The sequence below is a fragment of the Lonchura striata genome, chromosome 2, assembly GCF_046129695.1.
Source record: "Lonchura striata isolate bLonStr1 chromosome 2, bLonStr1.mat, whole genome shotgun sequence".
In the NCBI taxonomy this organism is placed as follows: Eukaryota; Metazoa; Chordata; class Aves; order Passeriformes; family Estrildidae; genus Lonchura; species Lonchura striata.
In genome coordinates this window covers 51,171,440-51,190,490 of record NC_134604.1, presented here as the reverse complement: position 1 = coordinate 51,190,490, position 19,051 = coordinate 51,171,440, and the positions used below count along the sequence as shown (strand labels likewise).

At 34.6% G+C, this 19,051-nt stretch overlaps 1 protein-coding gene across 5 annotated transcripts in view; it reads right to left on the bottom strand.

The window, feature by feature from the left end:
• DACH1 (dachshund family transcription factor 1) overlaps nt 1–19,051 on the bottom strand; it is a 353,160-nt gene that overhangs the window by 163,088 nt on the left and 171,021 nt on the right. For all 5 annotated transcript variants that reach the window (XM_031504835.2, XM_021548063.3, XM_021548061.3 and 2 more), the window contains exon 3: nt 5,775–5,936. In XM_031504835.2, the coding sequence (XP_031360695.2) occupies nt 5,775–5,936 (162 nt within the window). The remainder of the gene's footprint in view (nt 1–5,774; nt 5,937–19,051) is intronic.

Sequence of the window (19,051 nt, the reverse complement as noted above, 5' to 3'; positions counted from 1 at the left end):
TAGCACATTTGTCCTTAAGGCTGTATGATTATGCTTTTGCAAGCACCTAGACAGCACTTTTCACCTACAGATCTCAAACAAATTTACAAAAGTAGGTATCTGTCACTGACAAGCATTTGTCTTATGTCCCACAATGTCAAAGTTGCATGCACAGTCTTGTCATTAAAAGAAGTGCTATGTATCATAAAATAAACACTGGCATTCTGCAAAGAATTCTTCTGGTCTGAAGTTAATGTTTGTCTTATTTTTATTTTTGCAATACTTTTAGAAAGGGAACACATCCACCTAGGAATATACACATTCAGTTCACGCTAAGAGAAAAATACATATTACTAATAGTATAAAAGTATAAAAAAAAAAAAAAAAATCCTGTGTTTAATATGTTAAACAATAGAAAAATTCTTATGAACTAGTGATACTGTCATTGAACTGGAGAGAGTTTGAGAACAAGCTTGCTCTGGCTTTTTCACCCTATGATTTGGAATCTGCTCACAGTACTGCCAGCTTAACCAAAAAGGATTAACTCTCATATCCAACTGAGAACACAGATAATTCTCAGTAATTGGTAAAAAATGAAGATGAATGGGGCTGAGAGATAAGGAGCAATTAGCTCATCAGCAGTTACAGCTGTGCACTCAATCCGGATCCATCTCTTGAGTCTCGGCCCCTTTTAAAGAACCCAGGCAGAATAAACACAGGACACCCCCTCCCAAAAAATTGCCATGCCTGCCCATCATTCCTCTGTCTTCCATTTTATTTCCATCCTATACAAAGACACCTGTCATAGCATTCTGTGTAAATTACTACCTCTCCTAGGACCTGTATGTACAACCAATCTTCTTTTACATAAAAAAAAAAAAAAAAAAAAAAAAAAAAAAAAAAAAAAAAAAAAAAAGAAGAAGAAGGAAAAAAATCCCAAACCCAAAACCCGGAAACTAAATGACTACTGTAGACACTTTTAAGTTCCCTGTCAATCGTTTCCAATCGTTTCATTACAGCAGCATCATCTGTTTGAAAATATAAGCAATTCCCTCATCTAATTATAGGGAGGATTTGAGGTTCATTAACATTGCCAAGGCAGAGAATCAGATGTGCAACTGCAGAGCTGTGCTCGGTGGCCTGCATTTTCTGTTTCCTTTTATTTGCTTTTTCAAGGTCTCCAAGACTTTTTCCTGAAACCATAAAAGTATTTCTTTCCCTTAAAATAGACACGTGTGTTTAGAAAAAGGAAATTACTGCATTTTGTACTGTTCTATTATTGGGCAAGGTCACCGGAGAAAAATAATTTCATCTAAATCATTTTATCTCTGATTCTGGATGAAAAAAAAGAATTGTATACAAGCAAGCGTTACTTTTGAACACATCACAGGAAGCCTTGTATTTGTCTCATAATTTTAAATATTGCAAGGTAATGCAGATGAAGAGGAAACCTAACATGCCAAGAAAATCTCCTAATTTTCAACATATTTTGTGGTTGTTTATGGATTAACATGCTAGCCAAGTGTAAAATGTTGCCTTGTATTTCCTAACTGTGTTTAGAAATTAAGAACACCAAAGTCTTCATAATTGCTTCACTTCCTTAAAGATAATAGCATTTTTTTTGTATGAATGTCGTTTAAACAATGACATTTTCTTGGGACATCTGTTTTGAGATCACATTTTGAATAGATATGAACTCATTTCCTACTAAGCAAGTAATTTACTATTGTTGATAGTTGTTTACAAGTTTTATGAGTCATATTTTAGCAAGTGGCAAAGGTCTTAACAAATCCTTTGAGTATTCCCTAAAGTATATGCATAGTGTTTTCATTATATAAAATGTTCGGGAAGCAAAAGTATACGGACTGTTCTTCACTTCCTACCAAGTTATAGATAGCAAACTCTAGCTCACAAAAATAGCTTTTAAAAGGTATTTATTTTCAAAGGCTTTTATCTTCTGCTACTGCAGGTTAATGAAGTAGGACAGCAGGGCAGTAAGTACTTAAGCAGAGAGGAAATGATTGAGCTGCTTTACCTATCCATTGCTTCAGAGCATCAGATATAAACATACAACTGATCCTAGTATTACACTAAGATGTTAATATGACAAAAAGTAGAAACTCATCAGTGAAATTTAAAATTTGACCTTGACACTCACTTTCTTTTCATTCCGTAATTAATTTAAAAAACAAAACTAAACAAAAAAAAAAAAACAAACCCACCAAAAAACAAACCACCAAATCAACAAAAAACTCCCCAACACACTGCATAATCTTTCTTTTCCCTTTGCTGCCCTACGGAATTCATTTTTTAAACAAAACCCCAATAATTTATCTACCCTGCATGTTGTATGTAAGATTGCCACTAAAAAGAACCTGGGACATTTTTCCTTCTTATCTGCAATGTAGCTCATATCAGCCGAGCTGTCACAAGACAGTACTTGATATAAACAAGAGATTGCAAAGACATCTCAGTAATCAATATTAGGATGGCTACAGTATGGAAGCCCAAACCACTGCATATCATTTGTCTCAGCATCTATTTCTATGACCAAATGAAGCATTAATTCAAATCATAAATCTATGGTGATTTAAATCTGGGAATGAGCACCTGCCTGCTTTAATGATTTATTTTGTACATTTCAGTAAGCAGGAGATTTGTCCATATGAACTGACAGGTCACCTTCAGATGCCAGTAGCAGACTGTTTATCACCATGCAGACTAGCATCTCATCTTAGCAAGTAAATATTAAACTAAAAGAATCCAATTGATTGTGGTTGGGGGAGAAAGGCGTTGCAGCCATATATTTTACTCAGTGTGCTAATACCTCACTCTGATTCCTCTGTAATTTCTTTTTTTTTTCCCTCCCCCTTCTAAAATGATAATTCTGGTGGAAGGATGCAAGCTCAAGGTTACCAGCAAAACAGAGAGATATAAAAATAATTACTTATTAGTATCATTGGCTCCCTTTAACTCCCTTCATTCACTAACCTTTTGGCCATTGCTTCAAAGGACCAAGTTCATAAATTTGTGTAGTGCTCTGTATAATTATAAAACATTTGACTACAAGAATTACTTCTGTAATTCACATTAAGCATTTTATTAAAACCAAAAAGCAAGACAATTCAGAAGTAAACCTGACATGTCAATATGATAAGATAAATAAAATAAGGGCCCTTATTTTATTTATCCACCTTTATGTAGGCATTGGAGCACAGGATGGTCAATCCACGCCCACCATCATTCCTGCTACATATGGACTAGGATTAATCAGTTAAGCTTTTAGCCTGGTTGGATCATTTGTTCCTTTTCAGTTTGGTCAGGCACATAAGCTAATTTAAAATATAAACTAAAATCAGGTTGTTTTCTTTTGTTTCATTCTTTCCTCCTGCCAACATTCAGTAATGTAATATTTTATATTCTTCCCTAGCAAGCTATAATTTAAAACATTAATGGTATATGGACTTGATAATTTTTATTTGAAAATATATAAATAAACACACTCCTGAAAAAAATGCGGGAGAAGAAAGTGTATGTACCTACTATGAGCAACACCTTTGAAATATGAGGTTTTGTCAAGATAATACAGTGTTCTAATTTTCAAAAATGCAACTAATAAACAAAGAACTTAACTCTTCATGAACCTAATAATACCCTGACATTAGTAGCAGTAGGAGTCACTTCTCTGATTCCATATGCATAACCAACACTGGACACTAGACATGGTTCACTATAAAAGAAAATAAATCAAATTGTTCTTGAGAAATCCTCTGTATGAAGGGTGCAGCTCAAGACAAGATTAACAGACAAGAAAACTGTATTTTCAGAACCATTCCTCATGGAATGGAGACAACTGGAAAACTATTCACTCTACTCAGAAGAGCCATTTTTTTTCTGAACAAAATTAACTCAATTCTTCATTCAGTTAAATTGGGAAATTAACTGAAGCTAACAAGTAAGTTAAGGGGCTGAGAGGAAATTTTGACAATGACAATAAATAATCTTGCTTCACTAAGTTTGCCCTACTAGAATAGTTAGAATGTATTTTCTTAAATAGGGAAAATGATTAGGCTGTCTAAGAGCATATTAGTTATCTAAATTATGTCTAAAATAAGGATTTCAAAATAGATATTTTTTCTTTTTTATTCAGAGGAAGTTCAGCTATTCCTTCTATCCACTCTTCTACAAATACTCAGTGTGGTTTTCCATAATACTTTGTTTTCCAAATAATCTGTTAACTTTTCCATCCCCATGGATGCATATGTGGTTTATAACTAGAACTGCCAAGTAGCATAGCAGCTCCACAAACCTGCATTTGAACTTTTTATTTCACATAATGGATTCATCTAAGCCTGAAAATCTAAATTAGCTTCTAGTTCTAGTACATTCTTTATCTTCTCGGCTTGTATTTATACTTTTCACCCTTTCTCATTACTTCACTTTTCTCCTAGTGTGCTAGAGGCCAACTGGTCCTTCTACTTCATTTGTACCTATCTCCTCCTCCCAGGTTGCAAAGACACCTGCTCTCTACCCTCTCATGTTTTCTCTCCAAGCGAACAATCGCTACACTTGTATTAGGGGAATTGCATATGTTGGTATCTCAGTAATTTAAGACTATTTTCTTCACCATCATAGAGGTATTCTTAAAGCCTTTATTTAAAAGGAAAACAAAACCAGTCATATAATCTCCTTATTCAGGAATGCATGCATATTGTTGCTATTTACAGTAGTATGTACCCAAGTGAACTTGTTCTTTGAATTGCAATTCATATTATTTCTAAATAATACCCTACCGATGCCTACTGAACTGTACAGAAACACTGTTCACAAACCTGTATTTATTTATGTTAAGGCTAGTACAGACCCTCTAAGATTAATTCCAAATGTATTTAGAAGATTAAAAAAAAAATCTAGACAAAGGGCCAAAATAAAAACAAAAAGCCTATCTGAGGCCATTTTATTCCAGTATACACCAATCTTCCCTGCAGTCTTCTGAACGTACCTCTTGTCATTGAATTTCTTTGCTGAGTTAATACTGTCTCAACATGATAAAAGGATCCAATACAATGAAATGGCATAACAAAACATTTTACAGCAGACACACACAGATGATTAAAGATTTAATCAACAACAACAAAAGTTATCCTAGCTTTGAAGTATGCTTTAGCAAAACAAATTGTCCAAACAAATGAATAAAGTATACTGAAACAATTCTTTTTTGAAAAGGAACAAGAGTTGCTGATGGCTGCTTAAGAAATGGAAAAAAAATGTTAACTACATTTTAAGAACGTGTTTATTAAAATAAAATATGATAGGAACTGCAGAGCATGGCAGAATTTATTGTGTATGTATGTTTTCCTTTTGTCACAGGGCACATGAAAGTATGAAATATTTTGCTTTCAAGCTTGTGTTCTGAATTACCTAAAGTCAATACCCAGCACACTGAGCAGGAGACATTGTTAAATTTCACTTTGACACCATCATCTGTCACTCCACCTGTACTTTGAAAAATGAACTCTAAGCAATCAAACCACTTTCTTTCATGGAAAATATTAACTGGAGTCTGCAAAAGTAGCCTGTGAAGAAAAGAATGTTTTTGTAATAGTAACAACAACACTGAATGCTGGTGTAAAGGTCAGGTACAAAATAAAACTAAAAACATTATGAAAAGGAAAACAAATATGCAACTTTTTACACCAAATCAAGGACTTCAGAAAGGAAGTTCAGAAAGATCACTATTTTAATAAAATATCTCAGTATTATGGACATAAAATAATGCTATGTCTGAAACTTACCAACACTTGAATTCAGATCTCCATTTTCAGAGTCTGCTCCATGCTGGTTATTATTTGCATGATAGTTGGACATAGCTTCCAATTTGATTTTTTTCACTTTCATTGCTTCTGCTATGGCAGCATTGGTGGCAGCTGCTGCTGCTGCAGCTGCTGCTGTCAGACCTGCAAAGAAATATGAAAAAAAATTTAAATTCCTTATTCTATGAGACTCCATTATTGTAGGGACTGTTATTATTCCTTCATGCTTGTTACTTAAAAACAGAGCACTGCAGTGTATTATTTCTCTTGCTAGTTCTGAAAATCATCAACTTTTTCAAGTAAAATGTTTCACATCATATTTAGATAATTACTCCTATACATTCATCTAAACTTTAACTTGGTGTCTACTAAGTGCATTCATAATAAAATCACAACTAGATGCAGCTACAAATACATGCAGTCAAAAATCTAATTTAGTTTCAAAATGGTGTCCCGAATGTCCTACTATGAATTGGTGAATATGTACATAACCATACTAAGGAAAAAGTTCCCATTAGATCTTTAATTTTAGACATGCTAAAGAAAACAGAAATAACAGGTCTATAATTTCTGTTTATGAGTAATAGATTATAGAACTCAGGCATTTCTCATTTCATACATAATAGCAAGGAAATGTAGTTTTTCTAGGAAGCATTTCTAGAAAAAAAAAATAATGCAGAACATTATTCTGCTCTCCCCAGATTTGAAGGCATTAAAGTATTTATCAATGAGAAAAGGAAGTATTAACCCATTTAATACCAATCCCAAAGCCACCTATGGGCAACTCAAGTGCTCTTCCTACCAAACCAAGTTTATGCCATCCAGCCATTTACAAGAATGTTCTACAAACCCAGGAAAATTTCTCTTTCTCAAGAGCAATTGGAGAACTAGTCCAGTTTTCCAGCTGCCTTCAAAACTCAAAATTACAAGCAGCCTTTAATCAAAGTCACACGTGTCAGTTTTTGCCCTCTTCCCTGAGTTGGGTAATTCTCCTGTGGTCCCCAAGCCCTGCTGCTGCCCACCCAAATCCCTCTGCCCCAGCCTGGGTGGCAGCAGCGAGAAGCCAGTGCCAAAACGTCACAAGAGCTGCCTCCCCTGCACAAATGATGCAGGCGGCAGAGATGGAAATGACAGAGAACTAAATCTAAGAAATAAAAGAGAAGGCAATAAAGCAGGAAAGTTTAATGCACTGATGCACTCTCAGCCCTCAGCCTGTGATGCCACATGAAGAGAACAGACCCTCAGTCATTTTGAATCAAGATTCTTGCCTTGAATGTGGAGAAGGCTTGAAAACCTCCCTGTAATTAAAGGTGCCCGTTAGTCTGATTTTCAGCTACTCTGAGAGGTGTGAAGTGTCCTATGGATCTCAAGAGGAACTAACTCCACAATTTACTATTCTAAGGCTGCTGTCTAGCATAGGAAGAGTGCAATTTAGCAGGAAAGACAAAATAAGCAAATAATCCCAGGCTGCTGAGGTAAATATTGCTAGCACCATTGCTTCCCAGGGTCTCTTGTTGTCTCCTTTGACTCCTTACATGGAAAACAAGTTCACCTTTGCCATGTTTTTGGCTAGTGATGGGGAGGCACAGAAGGCAAATTCCAGCAGGGAAAAAGCAGAAGGTGAGCAGACATCAGGAAATCTATGAGATGGCATAAGAGGTGCCTTTGAATATATTGTTGCTTGACTGAAGGTTGTTCTTCCTTATTGCTTTGCATGATCACATAAAAGATTAGCAAACAGTTCCAGCCTCTCGACCCTCCTCACATGCTGAATTCCAACACCTCCAAGTGTAACGACAATTACTGACCAAGTGATAATTACAGATCAATATTCTTTACAAAAGTGCTGTTTCAGGTAGAAGATGTACCAAAAGCCAAAAATAAATGATAAGTTGAATAAATATGAGGTTTTACTTTTATTTTAGCTTCTGCTACTATCACAAAATGTGCATGTTCTGATTTTAAAAAGGTATTGACAATAACATGGATTGCATCCAATTATATTTTTACCTTAGAGGAAGGATATGAAGCCATACATTACACAAATTTGGTTACAGTCCCTAAATTTGGCCACAGAAAAAGGGATGGTGCACCTCTGAACTTTGGTTTGCATCCGGTGTTCATTAAACAACACAATAACCTATACTTCCTTTTTTAATATATGTATACATCCCTGAGAAGTTAAAACTAGCATTTTTAAAGAACAATTCTTTGGAGGAATATTCTGCTACATTATATTCAATTACTACAACAGCAGGCCCCAAATTTTTGGTTGTGACTACACTTTTAGACCAGCAGTTTTGAAGAGCTTTCAAGTACTGGGGTAAATTACATACTAAAGAGATGCTGGACATAGGCATTGTGACACAACCTGAAATTATTTTCTTTCATTGGAATAATGACCTGGATGCAGAACTCCTGAAATAAAAACTCTCTTGTGCTACAAAATTTGCAAAAAAAAGAGTATGCTTTGGTGCATCTCTTTGGATGGGGACTGAGAAACTAAAATACAAATTGCTTAGTTCTGTAGTAAGATTTTTGCAAGATAATGCTTGTAGCAAAAAATAATAATTTTAAACAGTAAAAATTAAACTAGTAATTTCATTATTTCTCTTATACAGTCACAGAAGTCACTAAAATTATTAGTTTGCTATACAGCAATTAATGGAAACCATGCAAATCTGAAATGCGTGTCTCATGTAAGCACTGGCATAAGTAAGGAGGGAAATGGAAAGATTAATGCTCAGAATTCTAGTTTAATGCCAGTCCTCACAGCAATTCCAGCCTACAGCACAGTTTCTCCTTTACTACTGCTTTTTCCTGTCACCTGACTGTGATGATATAGCAAAGCCAGTGGCAAGGGAGGCCCAAAGCCAGTTATCAGAGCCACTTGCTTTATAACCACTGGTGCACTGTGGTGTACTGGGGTGTGGTACAATGCAGAACTTCAGCACAGAGACCAACTTATCTTTCTTATCTCACTAGTATAGGCAGGCAAATATACTATAAACAGAAGTTAATACAACAATATATCATTATTTGTATTTTAAAATACTAAGTTTTAAAGTTACAGTATGGGTATATACCCAGGGAAATACTTGGGATTTTTTAAAAACGTATTCTTTGAAAAAGCTTTTTGAAGTAAACATTATTTAATATTAATTTACTCTTACAACAAGTAGCCAAGGAATTTCCTAAGTGCACACTTCTCTACACTACAGATATGTTACCTTCAAAAATGAGAAAACAAAATGTAAACTACAAAGTCAACTGAAATGAAAGAAATAAGGATCATACCAGACAGCCACATAAGAATTTTTTGTTCTTTACAAATATTATTTGAACAGTTAAATGTATTCAGGCCAAAATATTCAGTGGATTAAAGGCAATGGTAGTTGTCATTAATATTCTGAAATTGATAAGTTGTTTATGTCTGGCATTCTTCCTGCTGATTATGCAGTGAGACAGGCAGCTTTATAAATATCTCATCACTCCATCGTCACACAAATTTCATCGACAGTGCTCATGCACAGCTATTAGCAATATGAATCTAACCATTACAAGAGGAATGAAAATCGAACATGTGGCATTAATACGCAGTCCTGGTTCCTAACCATCTGATAGGCAGATGGTGTAAAGTGGATTCTCCAGCTGAAATGAAGGGGCACATCATTTAAAACCTTGTTTGCATTCTAACTGATATCAGTGCCATATTGATATACATGATACATCATGGCAGTATTTGAACAATCTAGTTTGTTTCAGTCATAAATGTTTACAGCCTTGTTTTTTATCTTTAGAAGCATGTTCTGAGGAGCGTATTTTTAATTTATGAAACCTATTGTTTACTTCTGTTGAACCAGAAGATTAGCAAAGAGCAGGAATATTAAATTACCAAAACCACAGCAGTATAACTAAGATGGATGAATAAAGTATGGTTTTTCAATATGTTTGTAAAGGAATTAAAAAATTAGCCTAGACATTTTATGCATTAAATACATTTATTCATTTAAACCTTACAGCTTCTTTCCCATGTGACATACTTAGAACTTTAATGCTTTATAAAGCCATTCATTTAAATCTCTTACTGCATGCAATTAATCTTGTCCAACAATTTAATTCAAAAAGCAAAACATCAGAAAGTAAAGTTCGATTCAACCATCATGCTTCTGAAGTAATCTCTGTATTGCTGACAGTTCCTATAGACTCATCAGCAAAAGTCTGTTCAAGGTGTCTTGCAGGAGCTGTATGAATTTGAATTACAGCTCAATTGAACACTCGCCAAGCCTTAGTAGGAACTCAGGAACAAGAAGCAGAGCACCAAAAGAGAGCGCGAAGGATCCTTTCCTACTAAGACCTTCTCTCTTCTGTCACTAGATTACTTTGGCCTGTTGGGTGTGTTTGTAGCTGTTAATTATGTTAATAAAGTTGCAGCCTGCTGTCTCTGCCAAATATAATCATAAGCTTTCTCCTGCCAAGTCCTAGTCTAATTTACACCCGTGCAACTCTACTGAAGTCAGAATTTCGTGGGTGAGAATGAGACCAGAAGTATGCCCAGTATGTGTGGTCTCTGATGCTGAAAAATGAGTGAACAAAACAGAAAACAATGACAAAAAAGCCCAGCATCTTCAGAAAACAATTCTGTTTTAAAAGCAAAGTCCCCAAGAGAGCTGTCATATATCATGACAGGTTTTTGAAACATATAGGAATTACTGGTGGGCACTAAATCACATCCAGGATTTCTGCCTTGCAACAAATAGTATTGCCTGCCTGCCTTAAGAGAAAGGTCTTAAAACTTTCAGTTTTGAAGGGGTGAGCAGCTTACAACACACCCTATTTGTGAAGCAAAATAGAAAATTACCTGTGAGTGGAAGTTTTTCAGCCTTGAATATGTATCAAAATATATATTTTTTAATTGCATGCCTAAACTTCATCCTGGGACAAATTACAGAATTATTTAAATACTTGATCTTAATTCACTTTTAACTTCCTTCACATAATTATGCCTAAGAATAATAACAATTCCTAACAGTCATTCCAATAATTTCCTTAATGCAACTATTCACTTCACTTATATTTTATTTCATATATGTCTACATAGATATATATATATAGATATATCTATATAGATGGATAGATTTATATATATACTTACAAAATTCAGTAATATGTATGTATTTATGCAAGATCCTTCATTAGGACTTTTACAACATTTTCAAGAAACTTTACCTTTGTCATCACAGAACAGGCAGAAAACCAAAATACAACTGTCAGCAGTGTATAACATTTAATTTCATATATTTGCTGGAAAGTTAATTCTGCAGAAATGCTTTACTGACTGCATGGGAGGAGTTCCAAATTTCATCTCAATTCTGAAAGAACTCCTTTCATTATTTCAAATGAATGCTTAATCCTTTTTTCTTCTAGTTTATTTTAATGCTACTCACTTGAAAAAAAATCAAGCCCTTTCTTGATTTAATACCAGATTTCATATTTTGGTTCTTTGGCAAAATTTCTACTAAAATCTGAAAACAATCTGCCTTAGAAAGAAAGGCAGGTTTACCTTCTAGGACCTGACCCTGATCACTGTAGGTTATTGCACTTGTTTCATGGGTTTTAGCAGTCCAGGTACAAGTTTTTGGTAGCTTATTATGCTGCTGCCTACTTACTTCAAATGAAATAGGATCCTAACCTTAGTCTCTGATCTAATGGGTGTTTTATATAGTGTGATACATAAAACAAGAAGGGGAAAGCAATCTGCAGGAGGACAGAGGTCTGATTACATAGACTGGATTGCAGAAAGGAGAACTTCACCATAATGTTCTGCTAAAATATACTGAGTTTAACTAGAAGAATTCTTTATGTATAATGTATGTCCAGAATCTCACAGTTATCCAGAAGCCTTATTTCTGCTAAGCTGTCTGGATTGATCCAAAACAACAAGCTTTGTATACCCTAAAAATTTCATCACATGTTATTTTGGGATAATCAAAAAAATTCTTGTCTGGTCCCCATAGCTATATTTGATTGATTGCTAGATGGTTCAGCATAAACTGCTCATCTAGATAATTTTTTAGTATCTCTTAAAGGTCTATTATTAAAGGTATCATATTAATGAAAACAAACAAACAAACAAACAAACAAACAAACCTGCACTTTAAATATTGCTAAAGAAGGAGTACTTAGGAAAAAAATCATCCATGGTTTAGATTGGTGCAACTAAACTGAAACTGACAGTCTTGCACTGGGAGAAAACCAGTATATGTGAAGCTCAAACCATCTGTTGTTCATCAGTCTAATCAGACCTTTCTCCTGTAACTACTCCTAACTTGTAATATGAATTTTGAGGCCTGGGTATAGCATTTAAGATAAACATGCAAAAGAGCTAGATTTCCACAGCAACACTTGAATCTAAATATCTTGCTAGTTAAGATGTGCCTTCACAATTAATAACACAGTTGCAGAAATAAAGCATTGATGTAGAAAGCAGTGGTGTCCTTTTGTTTTATTAACAATGAACTTTTTAAAATACATCCACTAGCAGGTCAAACAATGCTTTAAAAATGTGCAAATGTAATTATTTTATCACTAATATTTGCCATTTATGGAACTGATTGACTTACATTCCATGAAGCTATTCTTTCTAGTGTATATATTCCTTCGTACCAAAGAGTAAAAAGTGCATTTCAAATACCACAACAAATTACTAACTGTTACAGCTTCATGGGGTTTTGTAATCTGTGAATTTATTATTGGCTTGGTGCAATTGTGACAGAATTAAAAAATGTATGTTGCATAACTGCCTGGCTATACTGCAGTTTTCAGCAACCATTTAAAATCCTACTGGAATGCACACAGCAACAATACAATACAATTAAGAGAGAACATTCTTTCTTAAACAACAGTCATCTTTTCAAAAGCAATAGATTCTCGGTTCTCATTCACTCTGTTGCATTATTCATTTCATGTGCAACCTCATGCTGGACCATAAATTGTTACTTTATCTAATCAAAGGCGACTTAACTCCACAGAAGGTCAAAGGTTTAATTTTGTGAAGTATTATCTTACGCTATGAGTTTAACGGAAAAATAGAAGAAGAAAAACAGCCAAGAAACTGGTAATAAATGAACCTTTATTGCCTCAGGCACTGGCCTAGTTAATAAACTTTCATTGAAGGTTTCTTTCAACTGTTATGGACAATGAGGTAAAAAAATCTTAAATTACAGCCATGTGTGACTTTTAAAGCAGGCATTCTTTTTTATCTCAACCTTCCTAGCTTAGGAAAAAGACAAAGAGATTGTCTTCAATTTCTTAACCAGAAATGTATGCTTCTAAACAGATGAAAAAGTGCAGATCAAGCCTTTTAAAAGCAGAGGTCATCTTTGAACAATATAAAAAAATACTTTTCCTTAAGTGCCAAATTCTGATGCACAATCTCTTTAACCAAATACCATGCAGTTCCAAAAAAAAAAAAAAAAAGAAAAAAAAAAAAAGAAAAAAAAAAAAAAAAAGAAGATACATGGGAAAACAAAATATATATATACTGACAATATATTATGCTAACAATGATCCTGAAAGACTTTCTGTTTTACATTTGCATTGCTAGAGTGTAATAATTGCTCTTCTTTAATAGAATGACTTATAGGAACAACTTCCCTGCACTTTTTGCAAATAGAAGTTCTTTTCTTCTTTTCATGTGTATTATCTCATGTTCTCACAATACTATTCTTGCTGTTAGGAGAAATTAAAAGGTTTAACATAATGACAGTTACTGGTGGCTATTGGTGCTCTGTGAATTTCCTTCATTTAATGTTTTTAGTTTTTACTAACTACAATGTCTTTTATTGACATACTCTTTGGGACCAGTTTAGAGAACTGTATTACAGTTGATGTTATACAGTCAAAACCAATAACAATACCAGTAGTATTTAAAAAAAAAAAAAAACAACTTGGGCTTTAACTTTAGTCTAATTTATAACTAGATGGACACAACTAATTGTAAAGTGCTATAATTCAAAAATACTGAAAAGACGTGTTCATGCCTGTAACAGCAGTAATGTAGCTAAATACTCATAATCTTTCAACCAGCAGGAGCTTTTGTAGTTTTTTTTTTTATAAACCTAATCCACAGCTTGACACAGATCCTAGGATAATGGCATACAGTTCTTTGATTAAACTAATATCTAAGCACTGCTGAGGCAGTCTGATGGCCCTGTAGAAGTGTTTCCCTACAAGTTCTGAACTCAGGCTTGCGAACAGAACTGCCAAATTCTTTCCCATAGACCCACTGTAGTCCATGAGCCTAATCATGTAAGTGAAATTTAACTTAACCATGTGTATAAGTATTTGTGGCACCAGAACAAGATCAGAATAAAATGAGATTTTAGCTGTGGACCACAATGGTGCAATTTTTGATAGCCTTCTGGAGGAATGGATGTGCTCTCAGAGGGACCTGTTCTCTGCACTGAGTCCACACACTGAAAAAACAGCCCACTAATATTTAGGTGACATGTTATCAAAGTCTTTGTGATCTTTATGGCTTTGGTCCTCAAGCAACACTTTTTCCCAAAGAAAGAAAGATTTGACTCTCACTTCTGGTGCACAAGAATAGACAGCTACAAAGTTGTTTCAGGCTCCTGCCAACCTTAGGAAGTGAAAACAGCATTATTCCTAGTCATGAAAAGAGAACGCAAGGAATTCAGGGTTTTAACAAAGATGAAGTATCACAGCTGCTGATTAGAGCAGTAGATCTTCAATAAATGTCTAAAATATAAACTACTATTTCAAGATACTTTAAATAAAGTTTCCATTGGTTTATTCCTTAATAGAGTTAAAATATATTACACATATTAAAAAAACTTAGAATGTCTTTAAAAAGTAATTTTGATCCTATTTTGTCATATTTAGCTTTAAAGTAGAGATTGTTTTGAATCCTCTTGCCTCTAAAAAAAACATTAATAGTGCAATATACATTAACAAATTCTGTAACTGTTTTCTGACTATCTCTCTCTATTTGCAGTGTGCAAAGCAGGTTGTGCCAAGCATTAGAAAGACAGAAGTCTTTCTAACGGTGAGGAAAAGTCCCAGAAATCCACTAGTTATTTCAAGACATATGTACCCTTGTTTTAACACAGCAAGGTGAGTAAGAGAATTTTCACATTTCTGAATGTAAAGAATTCACCTGTAAGGGTCAGGAGAGTCCTCTCTCCTTCTTCACTCTTTTATTCACTAGAAGGATTGCAACTTCAATAGCTGCACTCTGGCTTTGGGGCTCTTTTTTTTCTCTTTTTCTTTTCTTTTTTAAGTTTCGTCAGATCCATTATGCATTACTCTGTGCCAGAGGCAAGGCATGGGGCTAAATGTACTGTTACAGCACAGTGATAGCAGAGTTTGTACTGTGATGCAGAACTGTGATACTGTACAAAGTAGCTGTGATAATGACTCACAGGTAACACTGTGTAGTCCTTTTTTCAGATGAAAAGACAGTCAATTGTCAGAGAGAGTCCTCTCTCACCTTTATGCTCTATGTGTTGAGCAAGGTAACAGAACACTAAATCCCACAGGTAGCACCCTGGTGCTGACCAAGGCATTAGATGAATGTTTTTGGGTGGCACATCATCTTTGAAGATAAAGTATTTCTTTCCAATACTATAATATACAATATATAGTTATAATAATAACTATAGTACAACAGGGGCACGATGCGCACTTGTGTTGTGTCCCAGCACTTCATCAAAACATGGACATTAGGACAAGTTTATTCACTGAAAGAGAGGTTAAGCATTGGAACAGCCTCTCCAGGCAAATGGTGGAATCACCATCCCTGAAGTGTTCAAAAAGTGAGCAGATGTGGCACTTTTTGATACAATTTAGTGGGCCTAGTGGTGATTGGCAAAATTTGGATTTGATCTTGGAGATCTTTTCCACATGTAATAATTCATTTTTTTTTCATTCTAAGGCCAAATTATCACCCCAAATCAAGGGAGTTCTCACACCCAGAGAGTCCAGTGAATACTGAACTTAATTCAACAAAATACTTAAGTTTTGTACCTCAGAATTGTCTGCTACACAAAAAGTAAACATCTGAAGACTGTTACTGATATTAAAAAGAAAGCGTGGTATTAATAATGGATACTTTATCACTGTACTTGACTGATTATAATACAAAAACAAACATGCAGTCGCTTTTCTACAGTTTCTACCATATGGGCACAATTGCAGTTCAATATTATGAAGACCTGCAGAAATTTGTAAATTCAGATTTACATACGTGATCATATGTATTGCTTCCGAAAGGCATATTCTTTGAAGCCGACAACTGACTGGTACCACTGTCTAACACATTATGAATAAATATTCAAAGACCATTAAATAAGCAAGCATAAAGGAGCTCAAACATTCTCTTTGGCAGAAATCTAAGAAATCCTCATGATATGCTATGCAAAGGAGACTTTATATGTTCATTGCTAACAATATAATTTAGGAGAGAAAAAGCTTTATGTTACCGTGATCCTCTCAACTTGGTAGTGTCCACAAAAAGAAAAGATATAATGACAACAGTTATTTCATAGATTTTACATTTTGTGGGGAGAACTAGACTATAATTTGCAGCAGATAATTTAATTATCTTTTATTCATCCATTAATGAACAGGATATCAACAGATTTGGATTTTCACAAATCTATCTGTTACTAGAAATCACTTTTCTCCACCTTCTAAACACTTGCACAAGAGCAAAATGGGACGTGTTCTTTCTAATTTCTCCTCCCTCTAAGTTATGACCTTCTTTCTGATCATTGCTAAATTCCAAGTTTTTAACTTATCTGACATTCAGATTGTCAAGATGGACTGTACATTTAGCAGAGAGTGAGTAATAGAAATAACTGGCAAAAATTTAATTAGTATCTGGATAATAACTCACTATTTTTATCCCAACTACAAGTAATCTAACTTTAATCAACTACACGATACAACCGCAATACATAACAATGAAAGTATCAACATTCCAAATGAGTCTATTTTTCAACCAAAAAAAATACATAGCCCATATAGTGTACATGTATTTCTTTTGTATTTTCTAGATATTACTGGTCTTCAACATAATGACTTCTAGACTAAAATTTATAGTATGAATAATTTGGAAAAAAAAAATGGAACAGGAACACTACTGTTACTTTATCTTAGAAATCAGAACATCATTTTAGTAATTTGACACTAATGTTGACTTGCAGTCACTTTGGAAGACAGACAGATAACTAATAAAATTAGTTATTAGTTAGTACATGCAAGTATAAAACATTGATTATAATCAATATTTGTCACTGTATAGCCCAAAGACCTGATGGACATTCCCCAAAGTGAAGAATAAATTAGCTCTGAAAACATGCCTATGGTATGCATAAAATTTACAGGAATGAAAATGACTGGATTTGGTGCAATTTCTTTATTAAATTTCTGAACTTCTTTAAAGTTGAATTCTTAATCATTACTTAAGACATGCTAAAACACAGGAATTTCCTTTGAAAGGATGCAGACCTATTGTTAGATTTAATTATTTACTAACAGCCAATAGCATTAAGGAAAGTTTTTTTCTGCCAGTACCTTAAGAAGTTTATGAGACATTTCTAGGATTCTCTTTGTTTGCTCTGTTCTCCAGTTGGTTGTATTAGTCACATGTTGTATTTCCTTGCCAGGCTTGAAAATGAATAATTCCTCCATCTACTGAAACAGATTTGCTATGGCTATAACAGGCCACATGAGAATTGTATTTCATCTAAGCTGCATATTAACCATATTTATGTGTATGTATGTGTATATATATATATAAATATATATATACACATATATGTATACAGTGAGGTTTCATGTAATAAAGGCAGATGAATCAACATGATTCTCTCCTTCCAGTAACAATATTTAATAAGGATGGTGTATCGTCTACAGAGACATTCATATATCCACCAGGTAGTACCATGATCAAATCTCTCTAAGTAAATGCAGTTGTATTTACATTTTTCTTTCTTTACTGTTGACATCCTGCCCTTCTCAACTACAGATAACACATTTCAAAAGAGGCATTATAGTGTTGTCTCAATTGACCATGTTTTTGAAGAAAAATATTTAGAAGTAGCTTTTTCCATTCTCATGTTTTCATTCTAAGAAAGCTTACATTGCGGGAAAACATCCGTGAATATTAGTAAATGTTCTACTTTCACTGGAAACTGATATTCCTCATATCAAAGAGCATGAATTATAAAATTAGTTATAAAATGGCTTCAGTGAATGAAAAAAAAGATTGCCTCCTACAATGTTGATGATATACAGGAATTTTGGATGGATTCATATTTCCAATCTCCTAAATGAATAGCTGACATTCCTCACCAAACTAACAGATTGACAAAAATACAATTGTATCTTGGGCTGCATCAAATGAAGCATGGCCAGAAGGTTGAGGGAAGTGATTCCCCTCCTCCTACTGGGTTCTTGCAAGACCCCAGCTGTGTTCAGCTGAGGTCCACAACATAAGAAGGGCATGGACCTGCTGGACCAATTCTACAGAGGGGTCATGAAGACAACCAGAGAGCTGGAGCACCTCTCCTATGAAGATAGGATGAGAGAGTTGGAGTTGTTCAGCCTGGAGAAAACTCCAGGGAAACCTCACAGGACTTTCCAGTAACTAAAGGGTCTACAAGACAGATGGAGAGGGACCTTTTACAAGGACATGTAGTGATACGACAGGGGTTAATGGCATTAAGTTAAAGAGGGTAGGCTTAAAGAAGGTATTAGGAAGAAATTCTAAACTGTGAGGGTGCTGGAACAGATTGCCCAGAGAAGCTGTGGATGTCCCATCCCTGAAGTGCTCAAAGCCAGGATGCATGGGGCTCTGAGTGACCTGGTCTAGTGGGAAGTGTCTGTCCATGGCAGAGGGGTTGGAACTAGATGATCTCTAAGGTCTGCTTCAACATAAACTGTTTTGTGATTTTATGAAATATCAATTTTATCAAGAGGATCAAACATTTTTTGCATCCAATTGCAGTTATCAGCTCACCTTAATCTTGGAGTTTTTTATAAAAGAGATATTTTTACTTCAAGCTATCATATAAACAAAAAATAAACTTTAGTCCATTTCAAAGCTCCTACCTTTGTGCCACGTCTCCACAAATCAGACCTCCACTAACAGAGTATTTCACAGAGTATTTATAGAAGCAATTATATCTGCACACTGCTATTAACACAGAGGAGTTCAACTTGTATTAACT